General features: G+C 40.5%; 1 protein-coding gene across 1 annotated transcript; it reads left to right on the top strand.

Moving 5' to 3' along the window:
* The first annotated feature begins 4000 nt into the window (after positions 1-4000).
* On the top strand, positions 4001-17049 carry slc16a3b (solute carrier family 16 member 3b). Its single transcript, XM_023265002.3, has 6 exons — positions 4001-4118; positions 9980-10235; positions 10351-10494; positions 11756-12357; positions 13896-14076; positions 15638-17049. Exons 2-6 carry the CDS (start codon positions 10013-10015, stop codon positions 15949-15951), a joined length of 1464 nt encoding a protein of 487 aa, XP_023120770.1. The 5' UTR covers positions 4001-4118; positions 9980-10012; the 3' UTR covers positions 15952-17049.
* The last annotated feature ends 231 nt before the right edge of the window (positions 17050-17280 follow it).

Genomic DNA, 17280 nt, shown 5'->3' on the forward strand with positions numbered 1-17280 from the left:
CTCTTATTAGTTTGGTTCATTCTCTTTTGACATACAACTGTTCACATACACATAACATACAAAATGCAGAAATATTTACAATTTATCATTAACATCTATAACACTAGTCTTACCACCTTTTGTCACTTATTTGTGTAATATTCAGCTGGAAGGAACCTATAAATGTATAAAGGAAGTAAATTTCTTGGGCTAAAAACGGTCTAAGGTAAAATTTATGTCTACAAGCTGTAGAGAATCTTATTTGTTTTTAAAGATGTGAAGGGTGACGATATAACATGGATGGTGGACTACCTCAATAACTGACCACAGTATGCAAGGTCACATGACTATGAGTCCAACATGGTTGTCTGCAGTACAGGGGCACTGCAGGGAATAGTCTTGGCTCCCTTCCCTTCACCCTGCAGAAGTTCTCTCTCATCAACCTGATCACAGATTTGGATGACAGGGAGTACAGAATACTGACAGCGGAACCTCCTCCAGATCAGTGCAGGGAAAATCAAATAAAAAAGATGGAGATGGTGACATCTTTTAAGTGCCTAGGTGTTCACCTGAACAATAAACTGGACCGGCACACCCTATAAAAAAACGACAGAGCAGACTCTATCTGCTGAGAAAAGTCAGGTCTTGGAATACAGGGAGTGCTACTGAGGTTCTTTGATAACTCTGAGATGGCATCAGTTATCTTCTATGCAGTATTATACTGAGGCAGCAGCAATTCTACAGCAGACAGAAAAAGACTCAACAAACTAGTAAAGAAGGTCAGCTCTGTCCTGGGATGTCCCTTTGACCTGATGGTGGGAGACAGGATGATGATGGCTGGGCTATCATCTGTGTTGGACATGTCCCACCCTCTACAGGAGACTCTGACAACACTGGGCAGTTCCTTCAGTGTGTGACGGAGAGACACCACAGCTCCTTCCTTCCTGCTGTCGTCAGACTCTACAACCAGCACTGCTGCCAGTAGGACACGCATAGAAAACCTGACGTACTTCATTTTAGTACAGGATTGTCTCATTCAAACCTGTGCATCATCAGTATTTGTTAGAGTATTTTCTACATTTAGAGGACTCTGTGCAATATCAGTATTTCCACATGTAGAAGAATCTTGCACAATGTTAATACTTCCCTGTGCAACATCAATATTTCCCTACGCCATATCACTATTTCCTATGTTCAATATATGCAGCCACCTCCCTGTTTCATTTACTGTTGCTATGTTGTGTATTTCTATATTGTCTAATTATCTATATTTCTTGTTCATTTGTATTTTTTACTGATGTCTCTACATTTTAGCACTATCCCCTTTGCAGCTGTAACACTGTCAATTTCCCCGCAGTGGGATTATTAGAGGATTGTTTTATTTTATATCCAAATATACAATGAACAATGATCCGATTGGTCTAAAAATGGGCTATACTTCTATACTACTACTTCTATCTGTCATACAGCCCAGATTCTCAGATATGACAAGGGTTCAAGGTGTTGATCAAGCCTCTAAATTTCAATCTGATGAAGTATCTATGCCAGAAAAAACAAAGTCCAATACACGAGGCCTCTCCTCATAACTTCTAGGACATAAAGGACTATCATTTTGGTGCCTGATAACACAAGATACCTTCAGGGGTCTGTGAAGTCCAGGCTTCAACAGGTCAGCGATGGTTTGGCAGCAGGAGGCAGAGCTACACAAAATTAGGCCGGTGTGTTTAATGTTGAGGCGGAATGGTAGACATGAGACAGTGATGGTTAGATTCTGAGTTTTGTCCTGGATTACCAGATCCTGTGATGAACAAATAAACTGTTTTCATTTATGTCCATGACTTAAAATCCATATCTATGGTCAAGAGTCCCTCAATCCAGATTTTTCTGACAACTTGACATCAAAGTCAGGGGATCTTCATTTCTGACATGACAAGAAGAAGTGAAAGCAGCAGCTAAACATAATAGTAAATGTGTAAAGTCTGGTATTAAATCACACACATGCACACACACGCAGGCACGCACACGCACACACACACACGCACACACACACACACACACAGAGAGAGAGACAGAAGTCTTAAGGTAGATCTAAAATTCATTTCATGCTCTGTGCTTCCATGTGTGCAGATTGATGTCGACTTGCCATGATTTGTTTCGATAAACATGAGATTTATTGTGTGTTGAATTGTCTTTAGTTTCTCTGTGAAGTGTTCATTTCAAGTACACTACCGTTCAAAAGTTTGGGGTCACCCAGACAATTTCAAGTCTTCCATGAAAAGTCACATTTTTATTCATGTGCTAACATAATTGCACGAGGGTTTTCTAATCATCAATTAGCCTTTCAACACCATTAACTAGCACAATGTAGCATTAGAACACAGGAGTGATGGTTGCTGGAAATGTTCCTCTGTACCCCTATGGAGATATTCCATTAAAAATCAGCCGTTTCCAGCTAGAATAATCATTTACCACATTAACAATGTCTAAACTAGATTTATAATTCATTTCAAGTTATCTTCATTAACAAAAACTGCTTTTCTTTCAAAAATAAGGACATTTCTAAGTGACCCCAAACTTTTGAGCAGTAGTGTTAATGGGTGGGAACATTCTGTTAAGCAAAATAAGTCTCAGGTGATGCTAATTTTAAACATAAAAACCACATATAACAACATATAATTACAGTATATAGACCCCTACTCACACCAGTTATGAATAAGTCACCGCCAATCACAATTCTGTCAAAATAGCACATCTGGAACCTTGGACCCTGATGAGGAAATTAGCACACCTTTTGCTAGAGATACCTTCTAGTGTCACATGTCACTCCTTCATTCCATTGAGCACTGTTATTTATTTGCTACCAGACATCCCTCTTACCTTCTGTTGTCGCACCTTTGTTATTTGCAACTGTTTGCCATCTCTTACATTTTCCTGCCTACCCAGACTACCTGATTCAATTACCTTCTGTTCTTTGTTTACTTGTCTTCCCCTCTGTCACTGATTAGCAACTATACGCAAATTAACCACTATTCACCCTTGTATTTATATGAGGGCCCCTCCCTACCCTCTAACCTCCCCTATGAATGGTGTACGCTGTAAATATTTTGGGTCGGCTTACCTTCACCAGAGTACCAAGAAACACCCCACTACAGCAAACTTCGAAGGACTAAGAGTGAAATTTCTTCAACAACACCCATGCTTTCCATTGTCAACAGCCAATAAATAAAAACTGGGCCTCTACTGGGACCATTCAGTCGTTTGGATAACATTTTATCTGTGTCCTCACTAAATGTCATGCCTGTGGGAGTTATATTTCTGGAGAGATTGACAACTAAGACCATGAAAATATCCCAAATATCAACTCAGTTTTGGCTTCAAAATGACAAATATGTAAACACAGAACAAAGTAAAATGCTTTGGTTTCTAGTATTGTGGTTTCTTGTTGTTCTCATTGTTTACTCGCAATGTAAGCGCGTAAATACACGCGCTGTAAAGACACATTAGCATCGAGCTAGCTTGAGTTAGCTTACCATAGAACAGCGCTGCCCTCACATTTGCTAGCTTAGCACGGTTTGGGCTCACCGGTCTTCATACCGAACAGTCAACAGGACAGGTGGCGGTTTACTTCACTATTCCACTTCACACCAACTTTGCTGTTTGTTCCTCTGCAGTCTAAGTGGTTTCCATGGAAACCGTACGTCTATCAATTTGTCCCCCGCTACGGTAACACAGAATGGTTCCATGTCCTGTCACACTAAAATTAAAATCTGTAAATAGTTGAACAGTTGCTTTCTTTTATGTAGAATCACTATTAAAAACACCCAGTGGTAGTGTGAGGTGTGGGCTCGACAGGTGGTGAACGGGAGACAAGAGATCGTCAGTTATAAACTAAATTAGGCTGAAAAAGTAAATAGGGAGGGATGTTCTATCCAGATGTCGGGGTTACATACGAGTAAATCTCAAACACAAACTGGCAACCAGCAAGTCGATGTCAGGGGGGTGTTCATTTATTTAGGGGGGCGGGAGGCGGAGTTTGGGAGAACAACAGCGAGAGTTTCCTGTGAGCGCGCCACCGTTTATTAAAGACAGCGACGGAAACGCGCACAAGGAGCGCTCCTGGAACGACAGCATCCCAGCAGGTACCGTACTACTTTATCTTTATTAATTCTCACCCAGTGTTTCTGTTTGTGCCGTATTACTGCCTTTTATAAATGTCTGCGATAAACTAGACACTCACACTCAGGTAACAGGTTGGCATTTTGACTGGCAGCAGCGAAGAGCTCAGCAGATGGAGATGTGATGTTGGAGGTTATAAAGTGAGGGTGATAAGTGTGTCTTGATGCTGAGGCTATGGGGGCTGTCGACTGTTAGAACATGTGTTAAAGATGCTCCGCTGTCTGGATGTTCAGTCCAGCTGGAGCTTTTCCACATCAGACACGAGGTCTGCGGGATGTACCTGCCTCCGCCCCGCTCCTCACGTACTCCGCTCCGCTGGTCTGTACACTGCACGGAGCACTTTTAATATCTAAAGAGGATATGTAAAACAGAGATCTGATCACAGTGATGCTCTGTACTCAGCTGGAGTTTGTTAGTGTCAAATCGAGCAGGGCTAATACAGTTTCTCCTTAAAGACTACGCATAATAAAAATAAAACCAGAGGCAGAAAACTGGTGGTCCACCTTTACTAAAAAGGTATTAAATTAAGTTATATCAGTGAGACGGTTATTTTTGAACACAGAGAGCATTTAACACTGGCTTGTCTCCCGATCCTGAAGTGAGTGATGTAAAGTTTGGACTACGTGACGCAGAGGCAGCCAGACTGTCTACGTGCTATCAGCTGCATACGATGATGCCATGATGTCATCAGCTTCAGATACAGCTTCAGTTTGCTCATCAGCTCATCAGCTAAAAGGACACGTGCCGAGACTTTAGAATACCTTCTAATTAATGCTTGTCACTATCAGAGGCAGGGCTCCAACATGTCTCTAGGCTGAGACCATCACTCAGACAATGTTTCAGTAATATTCTTGTTTTCTGGCTGGCAAATTGATGCCATCCAAATAGTTCTGTTTTGGTCACTCCATTATCATTTGCATATGCAGACAATACTACCATGTAGAGGGAGCAGAAAACTCAGTTACAGTGTTTGTATAGCTTTGTTTCATGTAACCCACAATTTATTAAAAATGTGGAATGAGTCCAAATTTTAAGCTTTCTTAATTGATGATAAAAGACATGAGAAAATTACAATTGAAAGTGCACAAGAGAAGTACATGTAAGACTGCTGCGTCAGAAGAGTTCTTGTGTTAGTTTCTTTCTTTTGGCTGCAGGCTCTGGGTCGGTCTTTCATTGTTCTTTGTACCATTTGTTTCAGGAGTTTGTAGGTTTCATCACTGCAAGTCTGACTCACAGGATGTAGAGTGCAGGTATAAACCGGTCATTGGCTGCACATTTCTCCTCCCCTTCTGCTATCTACATGTAGCTCTTTTTAGAAATCCCCTTCACTACAGGAAATGACAACAACCGATGGGCAGCACTTCATGCTGATATTCAGAGAACTGAGGTAGCCATCATGCAGAACTCTGTCATCTTAAATGGCATTTTATCTTGTTTATTCTACTGTGGGGGCATCTTGAAAAGCATTTCTGCTGTATTTTTGGTCCTCATTTGTAACTCCACTCCCCAGGGGCAATAGTGTTTCCAATTTTGTCATGTGTTCCAGTAAAAGCAACCTACCCTGTTGTCAAGGAAGTTGTCAAGGACTCTCATGGGTTTTTTTTGTTTGTTTGTTTTTTGTTTGCTGGATCAGTGACATCTACTGGTTAGTCTGGGAACCTGCACAGTATTAGATGGAGAGCTCTGCGAGCTTCAAGTGTCAGAACTTACTAAACCAAATTACTAAAACATATGCAGAGCAAGAGATATTTGTATAGTTCCTTTAAATTGCTGGAGCCATTATAAAAATAAGTAAACAAAAAAAAAACAGCTTAAAAATAATGGTACTGTCAGACAGGGAAAAATTGTTTCTACAATTTGACAGTGTCTGTAGCTCTCACACAATGCAGGATAACATCCAAGTACCTTTCATCTGTGGACCTGGGATGATAAATGATCCCTGTGTGAATGCTGTGTGTATGCATGTGGAATGTAAGGGTCTTATTTTAGTATTGGTGGCGATGCCTGACAGAGTGCTGCATGGGTCACACTGGGGTTAGGGAGATAGTGTGGATGATAAGGGTGGTGTCGTGGCTGCAGTGTCTGTACATGTGCACTGATGTATGTTTGGAGACACAGCTTTGACACTGCAAACATACTGTATCTAGGTTCACTTAAAGGGGTTTTGTCAGAAGCAGTATTTATTGGATAAGGGTTTGGCTGGAAAATTAAGTCCTAACAGACAAACTTGTCCAGAAGTTAGTTAGGGTAGAGACAGGTCACAAACCTGCAGGGTACAGAAATATACAGGAAACACAGACACAAATGACTGGAACACAATGATAACAAGAAAAGCATCTAGAGAGCGCAGTACTCCGCCAAGGCTGCTCAGTCGTTGTATGATTTCTGACATAAGTCCCGATAAGTCCGCAGCATTGGATTTATAGTAGGATCGCAATCATGTGATTGTCAGCAGGCAACTGATGTAGCGTTCACTTGTTGTCATAGTTACACTGACGCCGTGCTGCTATCTCGCAATGATACAGAAATCTTTAACAAATCCATGGATCCAGACTATAAGCTGCATCACGACCAAAATCTCACGAGGTGGCCCTTGTGTCATTTCTGATCTTCCCTGAAAATTTCATCCAAATCTGTTATTCTGTTTTTGCGTAATGTTGCGCACAGACAGACTAACAGACGGACAAACGTACGCTGATCGTCACATAACTTCACCGCGTTCCTTGGTGGAGTAACAGAGCAATGCTGGAGGGTTAAATGCTGGGGGTAAAGGAGCAGATTAGTGTGGTCAGTTTGTTACGGTGCTGTCACAGTGGATTTCACTTCCCTTTCATTTCCATCTGTCACATGGAATTGTGATGTACTCTGATGTCCATATTTTGAGAAAGTAAGAAGGAAGTAACTTCTCAGACATACTGATCGTTTACATTGTTATTTCAAAAAAATTGCACAGATGAGGAATGAGGAAACTTTGGACTAATTGAATATATAAGGACAGCAAACAATGGAACATTCAGGAAACGTTCCATGAATGTATGACTTGTGTTTCTGTGGGCACTTGTGAAAAGTTCTGCAGACCTACATCCTGGGTCTCCACCTCCAGCCTATTAATATACATGAGGGGGGAAAATGCATTAGGAACGCATTTAAAAGTAACATGTTCTAGTACAGGACGGTTACCTACAACAATCTCAATAAGAAATATTAACTAGAATAATCACTTTTATGACAGTGTCAAGAAAAACTATAAATGCAGAAGCTTGGTAAAATTACAATTTATGGAAAAGCATTTGTAATAGATTTTAATAGGTGTACCCGATAAAGTGGCCAACAAGTGGAAGAGTTTTGGATTAAACCACAAACCATATTATTGGTAGACAAACTGTTCTACTACCTGAGCCATCACACTTCACATTTTGCACCTTGGAACGTTGTCAGATCATGCTGGGAGCACATGTCAGTTTTAATGACTGCTCTTAAATGGAGCGAAAGGGGATATAGCAAATACGTAGGTGCTTGACTTTTCATTGAGACTGTAGAGCTGCTATCATCATTTGTAATAGCATAGTAGCTTCCTTCATCAGTGCCCTTTTGGTTAATGTGGAGTTTGGTCTCCATCTATACTTCCCACGTACTTTGCATGATGTATCCTCTATTTGTGCTTTATTCTTAGTCCATGTCCATGTATGTCTTGAGCCAGTAGCTCTCCTCTGATCCAGATGTTCTAGTTCCTCAACATCTGACAGAGCTTGTTAATGTGCTGACATCCAATCCAGTCAGTCTGGCTGTAGATAAATTTCTCTCGTTCATCTTCTGAGGTAGGCTTGTATATAATTAGGAGCCCAAGCCAGGGGGCCCTTGCTGGAGACTTGGCATGAGCAAAATTTTTGTTATAGTTGTAGAATGGCAAACCTTTCTGACTTTAATTTGGGTTTTATTCCTTATTGAATGTAGCAGTTTTTACCCTGTTTGTGTAATATCAAATATATCAGCTAATCTATTTAAATCTAAAAAAGTAAAAAAGTGTTGTGCAAGATAAAGTTTGCAGTCTTGTTGGCAAAGTCAGGTTTCTTCTCAGATTGTCACAGCTTATCTACATGAGGGAAAACCCAAGTACAGGCACTGGTGAGGATGAGCAAACTAGAGACCAAGTGGAAAGGTGTTTCTTAAAGGGATGTGAGAATCAGGGGCACAACTATATACATGGGACCAAATCAGGTAGACTAAACAAGCCAGAGGAGTGTGGTACGGAAAACGAGCAACTCAGCAACTAAACCAAAGACTGAGTTAATGACAGTAAATGAACACCGAAAACCAAAAAAATGAAACTCAAAGGGAGACAAAGTGAAAACAACATGCATGGAACTAAGACATAGCACTAAAAAGGAAGACAAATTACTGGAGAAGCTAGGAGGCAGGGCAGGGGACAATACTACATACACTACCGTTCAGAAGTTTGTTGGTCACCCAGACAATTTTATGTTTTCCATGAAAAATGACACTTTTATCCATGTGCTAACATAACTGCACAAGGGTTTTCTAATCATCAATTAGCCTTTCAACGCCATTAGCTAACACAATGTAGCATTAGAACACAGGAGTGATGGTTGCTGGAAATGTTCCTCTGTACCCCTATGGAGATATTCCATTAAAAATCAGCTGTTTCCAGCTAGAATAGTCATTTACCACGTTAACAATGTCTAGACTGGATTTATGATTCATTTAATGTTATCTTCATTGAAAAAAATGCTTTTCTTTCAAAAATAAGGACATTTCTAAATGACCCCAAATTTTTGAACGGTAGTATAACATGGAGCTACACACGGAACCCAGGACATACTGGGGAGATACGAGACATTACAGAACCAACACTGACAAATTCAACACTAAAGACTTGGAAAACTGAACTGGGGGATCAGGGCTGGAAAGGGGGCAGAGAACAGGGTCAGAGTAATACAGGGAGGTAGCCGAAACAGGTAGCAGATTCCGGTGCAGTTTTCCGGTGGAAGATGTAGGTAAATGCAGGGAAAATAGTAGAGTATACTTGGAGACTGATGATCTGACAGAGATTTATTGAGAGGAGTGTAGCTTGGTGGCAGGTGAGTCAGCCTCTGCTCAGGTGTTTGCTCTTGCTGCTGTTGAGGTCTGCAGCTCACTACGACAGGGAGAGAGGGAAAGGGACGGAGGAGCAGAGACGGCAGCAAATCAGAGGCTGGGATTCTGACACAAATTAAGGAATCAGACTGATCTCAGATCAAAATTTCAATTTGAAACAGTGCAATTAGCAAATCGCATTTGCTGCAATTTACGATATACAGCATGCTGCGCGTCTGAGCCAAAGTTTAAACTGTCGTCTCAAACTCATGCCGCTCCTTGTGTGACAGTTTTTGATTGTGTCCCCTGTGGTTTTACATGTGTTATGCCGTAAATATTGAACTGAAGCTTGATGTTTAAAAATTACCTCATAAATCAAATCACAATATCTGCCATAGATATCACAGTTGCACATTTCATCCAAATCATGTAACCCTAGTCTGCATGTATGCAGCGTCTGTGTGTTCTGGCTGAAGAGGAGTTTTCAGCTGTCCTGACGAGTTGTCAACAATAAATCTTCCCCAACGAATAGACAGACACCATATTCTCATTTTTACACACTTCGCTGCCACAAACACAACACACACACGCACTATACACAGTCTCCAAACAGAAGTACTGTGCTGTAAAATATTTCACAAATTCAGTATACGCATTCTTAGGAGCCTAAGATTGAAAGTGACAACAGAGATTAAATGGTGACTGTCATTTTTGCCACTGTGTTTTACAGTCACTGACTTCAGCACAGCACTCAGACAGAGTAATGGGAGGTGCAGTGGTGGACGACGGGCCTCCAGGGGTGAAGGCACCGGACGGCGGCTGGGGATGGGCGGTGTTGGTTGGGTGTTTTGTCATTACTGGGTTCTCCTACGCCTTCCCCAAAGCTGTCAGCGTCTTCTTCAAGGAGCTGATCCGAGAGTTCGATGTCGGCTACAGTGACACTGCCTGGATCTCATCAATACTGCTCGCCATGCTGTATGGCACAGGTACCCAAGGATAACACTCATGATGTGTGAGAGTAATTCACTGTTAGCATCAAACTGCTTAACGCTGGACTGTACATGTGTACACTGTACTTACTGATGAATTGTGTTTTCTCAGGCCCTCTTTGCAGTGTGTTGGTGAACAGATTTGGCTGTCGACCGGTGATGATGGTTGGAGGGCTCTTCGCTTCACTGGGAATGATTCTGGCTTCATTTGCTAAGAGCATCATTCACATATACCTCTGCACTGGCGTTATTACAGGTAGAGTCACAGCATACATCCTAGATAATTGTAAAGGAAAGGAAAGTGAAGTGAGAGAGAATCATTTAAGTTAGAGGCGCTCCAATTCCATCAGTGTATCTGTCGCCACACAGTTCATGCTTCATGCTGTCGTTGTATTGATAAAGTGGCAGTCATGGTGGCAAAGTTAGGTTTCTTTGTAAATAAAGGCTGAACAATTGATCGCTTTCAAAAGGATTTTTTTTTGTCTGTTTTAGTGAGTTGTTTTTTATGGGTTACCAGGGTTTTACATCTTGTGGTAACTCTACTGAGGTTCTGGTCATGAAGTGTAGCCCACCCAGGAAAGATGAGACACATTATGTCTACAGTACCAGTCAAAAAACACACTCTTCTGGACACACATACTCATTTTAGGGTTTTTCTTTTTAATATGTTCTACAGAACAGAACAATACTGAATAGAACTATGCAGTGAGAAAAAAGTATAAAGAAACAAAAGTCACTACTGTTTACCTCAATGACACTTTGACACACCACTGGCAATGTCTGAACCAATTTAAAGAGGTTTAAAGTGGGTTAGAGACACTTGTGCCAACATAGTGTTGGTATACAGCAAAGTCCTGTTCATCCCTATATACTGCCTTGTAGCCCCATGGAATGTAGCCATCCATATTATGGGCAACAAACTGAAGAGAAATGGTAGTCCATCATTACTTCAAGACGTGAAGATCAATCCGCCTAGAAAATTTCTAGAATTTAGAAAATGTCCATCAATGCAGTTTCCATCTCACAGATTGAACACACTGAATATCATCCATCCATCCATCCATCCATCCATCCATCCATCCATCCATCCATCCATCCATCCATCCATCCATCCATCCATCCATACACCGCTCCTCATTAGGGTCACAGGGCCTAGAGTCTATCCCAGCTGATTTAGGGTGAAGGACACTCTGGACAGGTCACCACTCTATCACAGGGCTACGCATACAGACAATCCCAGTCACATTCACACCTACAGACAATTTAGACTTAAAAGTTAACCTCAGCATGTTTTTGGAACTGTGAGAGGAAGCCGGAGAACCCGGAGAAACTCTAATTACAAGAACTGAAAATATCACAGAATTTGACTTGCTGTTTTCACAAAATTATCACCACTGTTTCCTTCCTTTGTGAGTCTTCATAACATTTTGGCTCACCGATATGTGTCAGTGTGTGTGTTTGTTACACAGTGTTTTGACATTTAGTTGTTTGTGACAGTCCCTCTCTGTCTCCCACAGGTCTGGGTCTGGCATTGAACTTCCAGCCCTCTCTTATTATGCTGAATCGCTACTTCAGTGAGAAACGTCCTCTAGCCAACGGCCTGGCAGCAGCCGGCAGCCCTGTCGCACTGTGCTGCCTCTCCCCACTGGGACAGGTTCTCCAGTACCAGTATGGCTGGAGGGGGGGCTTCCTCATACTGGGAGGGATGCTGCTCAACTGCTGTGCCTGTGGTGCCCTCATGAGGCCGCTGTTGCCCCCTAAAAAGCCTCTCGAGCTGGAAGAGAATGCTCCCAAAGCTGAAGACAAGCCCCAGGCAAAGAAGAAACTGCTGGACTTCAGCGTGTTCAAGGACAGAGGTTTTGTCATCTATACCACAGCAGCATCTATCATGGTGCTGGGCTTGTTTGTTCCACCTGTGTTTGTCGTCAACTACGCCAAAGGCCTCGGCTATGAGGACACTAAGTCAGCATTGCTGCTCACCATCTTGGGATTTGTTGATATGTTTGCCCGGCCTGCATCAGGACTCATCGCAGGCATGAAGTGGGTACGGCCCAGATGTGTCTACCTGTTCAGCTTCGCTATGATCTTCAATGGAGTCACGGACCTCGTAGGATCACAGGTAACAAAGCAATACTGGGGTCTTTACTACAGGGAGAATAGAGAACATGCCTATACACCACCAAAACCAGAACATATACTAAAGGATTTGCAGGTGCTTCACACATTTAGTAGAAATGATATTTGTTGCTGACATCAAATCCAAGATTGTTGCAAGTCTGGTAAAAAAAAAAAAAAAAAAAAAAAGACCATTTCAAATGAACATATTGTATAATACAATGTGTATCACGGTATCGCTAAAACATGAGCGATACTAACAGTATCCAGAAAAGAGTACACCACTGTGCGATATCACTTCAAGATTGTGTTTCCTCCTACTATCTGCATAGCGTACAAGTTGACAAATAGACTATTTCCTATTACGAAGAAAAAACACAAAATACTTTAGAAGACTATATTGAAAATACAGGCTCTAAAGTAGAAACTTGATACGGCAAAAGTGAATGGACCTGTGATCACTGACACACAAGTGAGAAAACCTGTAGTCACTGAAACTAAATGAAGTACAGCTGTGATTTCCAGGCAGCCTATTAGAAAAGAATTTCCAGAGGAACTGAAAAATCTGATCTTCTGTGAGACTTCACAGAGATAGAAAAGGATAAATGAAGATCCGTGACCAACTAAATAATCAGCTGAAACACAGCTGCAACAGTAAACGGGAAATATGAAATGATTCGTAGTACCACTAATCAGAGCTGCAGCGCTCATTCTCCTAAAACGATGAACAGATTACATGCATATCCAGGTCTGAAAACAGATGGGTAAGTGCTTTGGACTTGGCGCCATGGTTATTAATCAGTTTCAATGTGATTCTTTATGGACAGCATCCAAGAAAAAAACGTCATGGCTTTTTGTTAGAAAACCTGCAAAGAAGACACAACTATAGGGTTATTCCATCTGAAATCATTACATTTGTAGAACAAGTTCTACTCCACCATCTCTGAATTGGCAATTTTTTTGAAATCATAAACTCTGAATATGTAAAAAGATATATAAGTATTTGAAAATTAAGGTTGATATATCAAATACTTTCCCAGATTATTTTTTTCAAAAATTACCTGCCAACCTGCTTTCGACAGGTTTTTTCAGCCATTGACTTTTGAAACTATGTTTTAAAGACAAAATATGAGGAACTATTAAAGGTAAAACCCCAAATTTTCTGTTATTTCTCATCATGTTTTTGTTTCAGATAAAATAGTCTCTATTTGTGAGTTAAAATCAAAAAAAAAAGTAAAGTTGTCATGGAAAGTCCCCATTTGAGCACACATTATCAAAAACACTAATGATGCACAAAGCAGTGAGTGATATTTTCTTAACCATATGCAGTTGCATGTCAAAATAATACGAAAACACGTAGAGTACTTTATAATATGAAATACCTGGTCACAAAAATGAAAAAAATAATTAAAATTTAACTTTCATAACTGATTGAACAGGTGATAGGTTAGTGTGTATCCAATTAAAAGACTGTTCAGTCACCTGCATGTACTTTAGAAACCTGCTGTCATGTTCACAAATCTCTTATTGGTCTCCTTTCAGGCAGATAACTATGTAGGTCTGGTGGTCTTCTGTATCTTCTTTGGAATTTCATACGGCATGGTGGGAGCACTCCAGTTTGAGGTCCTCATGGCTATTGTAGGGACAGAGAAGTTTTCCAGTGCCATCGGCCTGGTGCTGCTGATGGAAGCTATTGCTGTACTGGTGGGACCTCCTGGTGCAGGTAAGAGCACAGATGAAATCAATGTGACCGTTTTCTCTCCTCTCATCCATGCATTTCTGTGTGGACGCATTTCCGACACCATGCAATATTTTCTTTCTTTCCTTATTTTAAAAACATTTTTTAAGGGGTCTTTTTGAAAAGTGTTATTTGTGTATGTTTATTTAAAATATGGTAGTGATGGAAACGTAATGACTTCTTGTCTAAAGTTTTACCTGAATGATTATATTACAATTCCAGTGGTTTTAGGACTATTCAGTGTGTATCAGACAGTAGGTGATGTGGGAGTGGAAGCATATCTTTGCTGCCTCACTTAAAAGAAAGTCTCTAATTAACCTAATGATAATTTAGGTGTATTTTGAAGCAAAGATCTAAATCTAAATTTGTGTGTGTTCTGAAAAAACTTGTAGTCTCTCCTGAGATGGAAATATCTTGCTCTACGTGTCATTCCAGAATTGGAGGACATTTAGGCTTCAAAATTTTTGAAAAATAAACCTTCTTTTATAATTTTCTGCTCCATGTTCATCAATAATTAGTAATAAACTATCACATGCTTGACTGGCTCAGCTTACACATCGATGGTACCATTTTTATTCCATGTTTTATTTGTTGTTTGCTAACCCTAATCACAGGGTTGTTAATCCATGCTAATGTTAGCTTTTCTCAGGAATCGAAGCTAGATATTTAGCTAGCTGTTACTGCTGACTAAGAGGACAAAGTTACTGATAGAAACAGTAAAAAGAATTAGTCTGATCCTGATAATATGAGGTGGAGTGAGACACTCAATCAAGGCTGACAATCTTTGCTCTACCTGTTCTTTAGGAAAACTGTTTGATGATGTTAATTCCATTGTTTCATGTAATTCACAGTTTTCGTCTTTTTCTACCAGCTAAAAAGGTTGTGCTAACATGTCGTGGAACGCACGCTCCATGCATAAAATTATTATTTAAAATATTGTGTTGATTAAAAAATGTTCCTACAATTACAAGAGCAAAAAAAAAAAAAAAAAAGAGCTTTAAATTTCACTTTAACTGTTGTATTTGAGGTTCAGTTTCGCCCTCATCGGGGTGGGACAAGAGAAAAATGGCATTTTAGGGGGAGCTCCAGACTTATTTGTGTTTTTTAGATTTGGTCTCAGGACAAGTACATTTACACACCAACTGCATGTTTTAGTATTTTGTACGTGGATTATTTGAAATTTGATGGGTGGGACGTAAAATGTCCTCCAACTCTGGAATGACCCCTACATCAATAATTAGCTCCCTAAAAAAGCACATTTTTTCATTTTTGCTATTCTGTAGCCATTCTTATGAACAGAAACCTAATGTGTATATGTAGCCTCTGTAACCACACTTCAGCTCATGACAAAGATTGAAAAGATCCATATACTTCTCAGTAGCTTTCTAGCTGTAAATGTGGACACAATTATTTACTGTAATTTTGCAGCCAGTTAGTGGTACTTGTCAGTTTTTTCATTATCCTCCGTTGTATCTGGTGAAGTGAATGTTTCTTACTTAATGAGTAAAGCTACCAATTATACTGACATTCTTGCGCTCTCCACCAGGTCGCCTCTTGGACGCTACACACAAGTACATGTATGTGTTCCTGTTGGCTGGCTGTGAGGTCACGCTGTCAGCCATCGTCATCGCCTTGGGTAATTTCTTCTGCATTAAAAGGAAACAGGAAGATGTAGGTTCAAAGATGGAGATGGCTGTGACAGCTGCAGAGAAAGTGGGGCTCAACGGCGGGGTGGAGTGCGAGGGAGATGATGAAGCCCAAGAGGAGTCAAAGGGAAAAGAGAATGGACGCCCCAAGGCTTTAAATGGGGGAGGAGATGTGGTGATGATGGAGGAGGTCGGGGAGAATTCTGAATTATGAAGAACAAGACTGTTGATGAGAAGAGATGAACTGTGCATCTAGTGGATACACAAAAACGACTGATGATCATCTGTGGCAAGGAGCCACAAAGAAAGAGTGCTGGTATACCTGCAGAGGAAATGTATTTAATGAGTCCAGCAAAAGAGAATAGAAGCATATGGATTTAAATAATATTCTCATTCAATGGTTTTTAATTATTTTGTACATTGTAGATTAATACTGAAGACATCAAAGCTATAAAAGAATACGTATGGAATTATGTTGTAAACAAAGAAAGTGCTAATCTTCAGGATTAATCTACAATGTCGAAAATAATACAAATAAATAAAAAGCATTGAATTTAGGTGTGTCCAAACTTTTGACTGGTAGTGTAGATATTATAGATTATTTATGATATATATATATTTCTGGTCAATTCTTTGCAGTTGTATTGTAACTATTTATGTAGCTAATATCATTCTGTCGTTTGGGGGGTTGGATTGAGACATGTAGCATAAACTTGAACTTTCTTTTTGGAGCAGATTATGGGAAGTTCATGCCTATGTGGGCCAGAGTTGTGGCGGCAGAAGATCCCCCACAATGTTAGTCAGGTGGTACAGCGTTACGGTCCCACGTTCACACAGAAATTTCAAATGTTTGTTGCACTCTTTTGCCTTATTTATTGGAACTTTTTATTGGCAGTCTATGCAACAACAGGACAACCCACATTCAAAAGGAGGCTGTAAGAATTCTTTCAGCATCCAGGGTGCTCAAGATGCAACCTTTTAGGTGATTTATAAATGGGAGTTACGCATCCATTGCTGCAATTTAAAGTCAATCTTTGATGTGTGTTGTGTGATTGCTGTGACACTGAAATGTATCCAGTTGCTGCCCGTTGCGTAACTGTAGAATACTTGAACAAACTTGAATTCTCAGTTGAAGAGAGTACTACCTAAAATTGTCTTTAGTGCACTGCTTAATGCAGCAACACTGCATCACAGACCAACACTGGACAGCAGCATAGCCTGCTTAGCTGAAGAAAGAACACACCTGCTGCATTTCCACTGCTTTTGTTGTGATGCCTCTTTCGCCTGAATAAATACATGTTCTGAGGTGAAACAGGCACCTTGTTCTATTCAGCATGAACTGTGGCAGCTTGAAGCCTTTCAGATGGACTCCAGTAACTGAGCCGTGTTTCAGTTTGCTTCATTCCATTTGACTGTGTAGTGCTGATCAAATTCTTCAGATAAATACTATCGAAAATGAAGGTGTTCTTTTTGCCCTCCAGAATCTCTCCAACGACCTCCCAGAATCTTTCATTTACAGGTACTATAAAATTATGATTTAAAA

This window comes from Amphiprion ocellaris, chromosome 18 (genome assembly GCF_022539595.1).
Source record: "Amphiprion ocellaris isolate individual 3 ecotype Okinawa chromosome 18, ASM2253959v1, whole genome shotgun sequence".
NCBI lineage: Eukaryota > Metazoa > Chordata > Actinopteri > Pomacentridae > Amphiprion > Amphiprion ocellaris.

Bases quoted from the DNA above. Each gene is read 5' to 3' on its own strand.
- slc16a3b (XM_023265002.3), top strand. From the start codon at position 10,013: ATGGGAGGTGCAGTGGTGGACGACGGGCCTCCAGGGGTGAAGGCACCG. The intron at 10,236-10,350 runs GTACCCAAGGAT...GTGTTTTCTCAG, and splicing joins CGCCATGCTGTATGGCACAG to GCCCTCTTTGCAGTGTGTTG. The intron at 12,358-13,895 runs GTAACAAAGCAA...GTCTCCTTTCAG, and splicing joins CGGACCTCGTAGGATCACAG to GCAGATAACTATGTAGGTCT.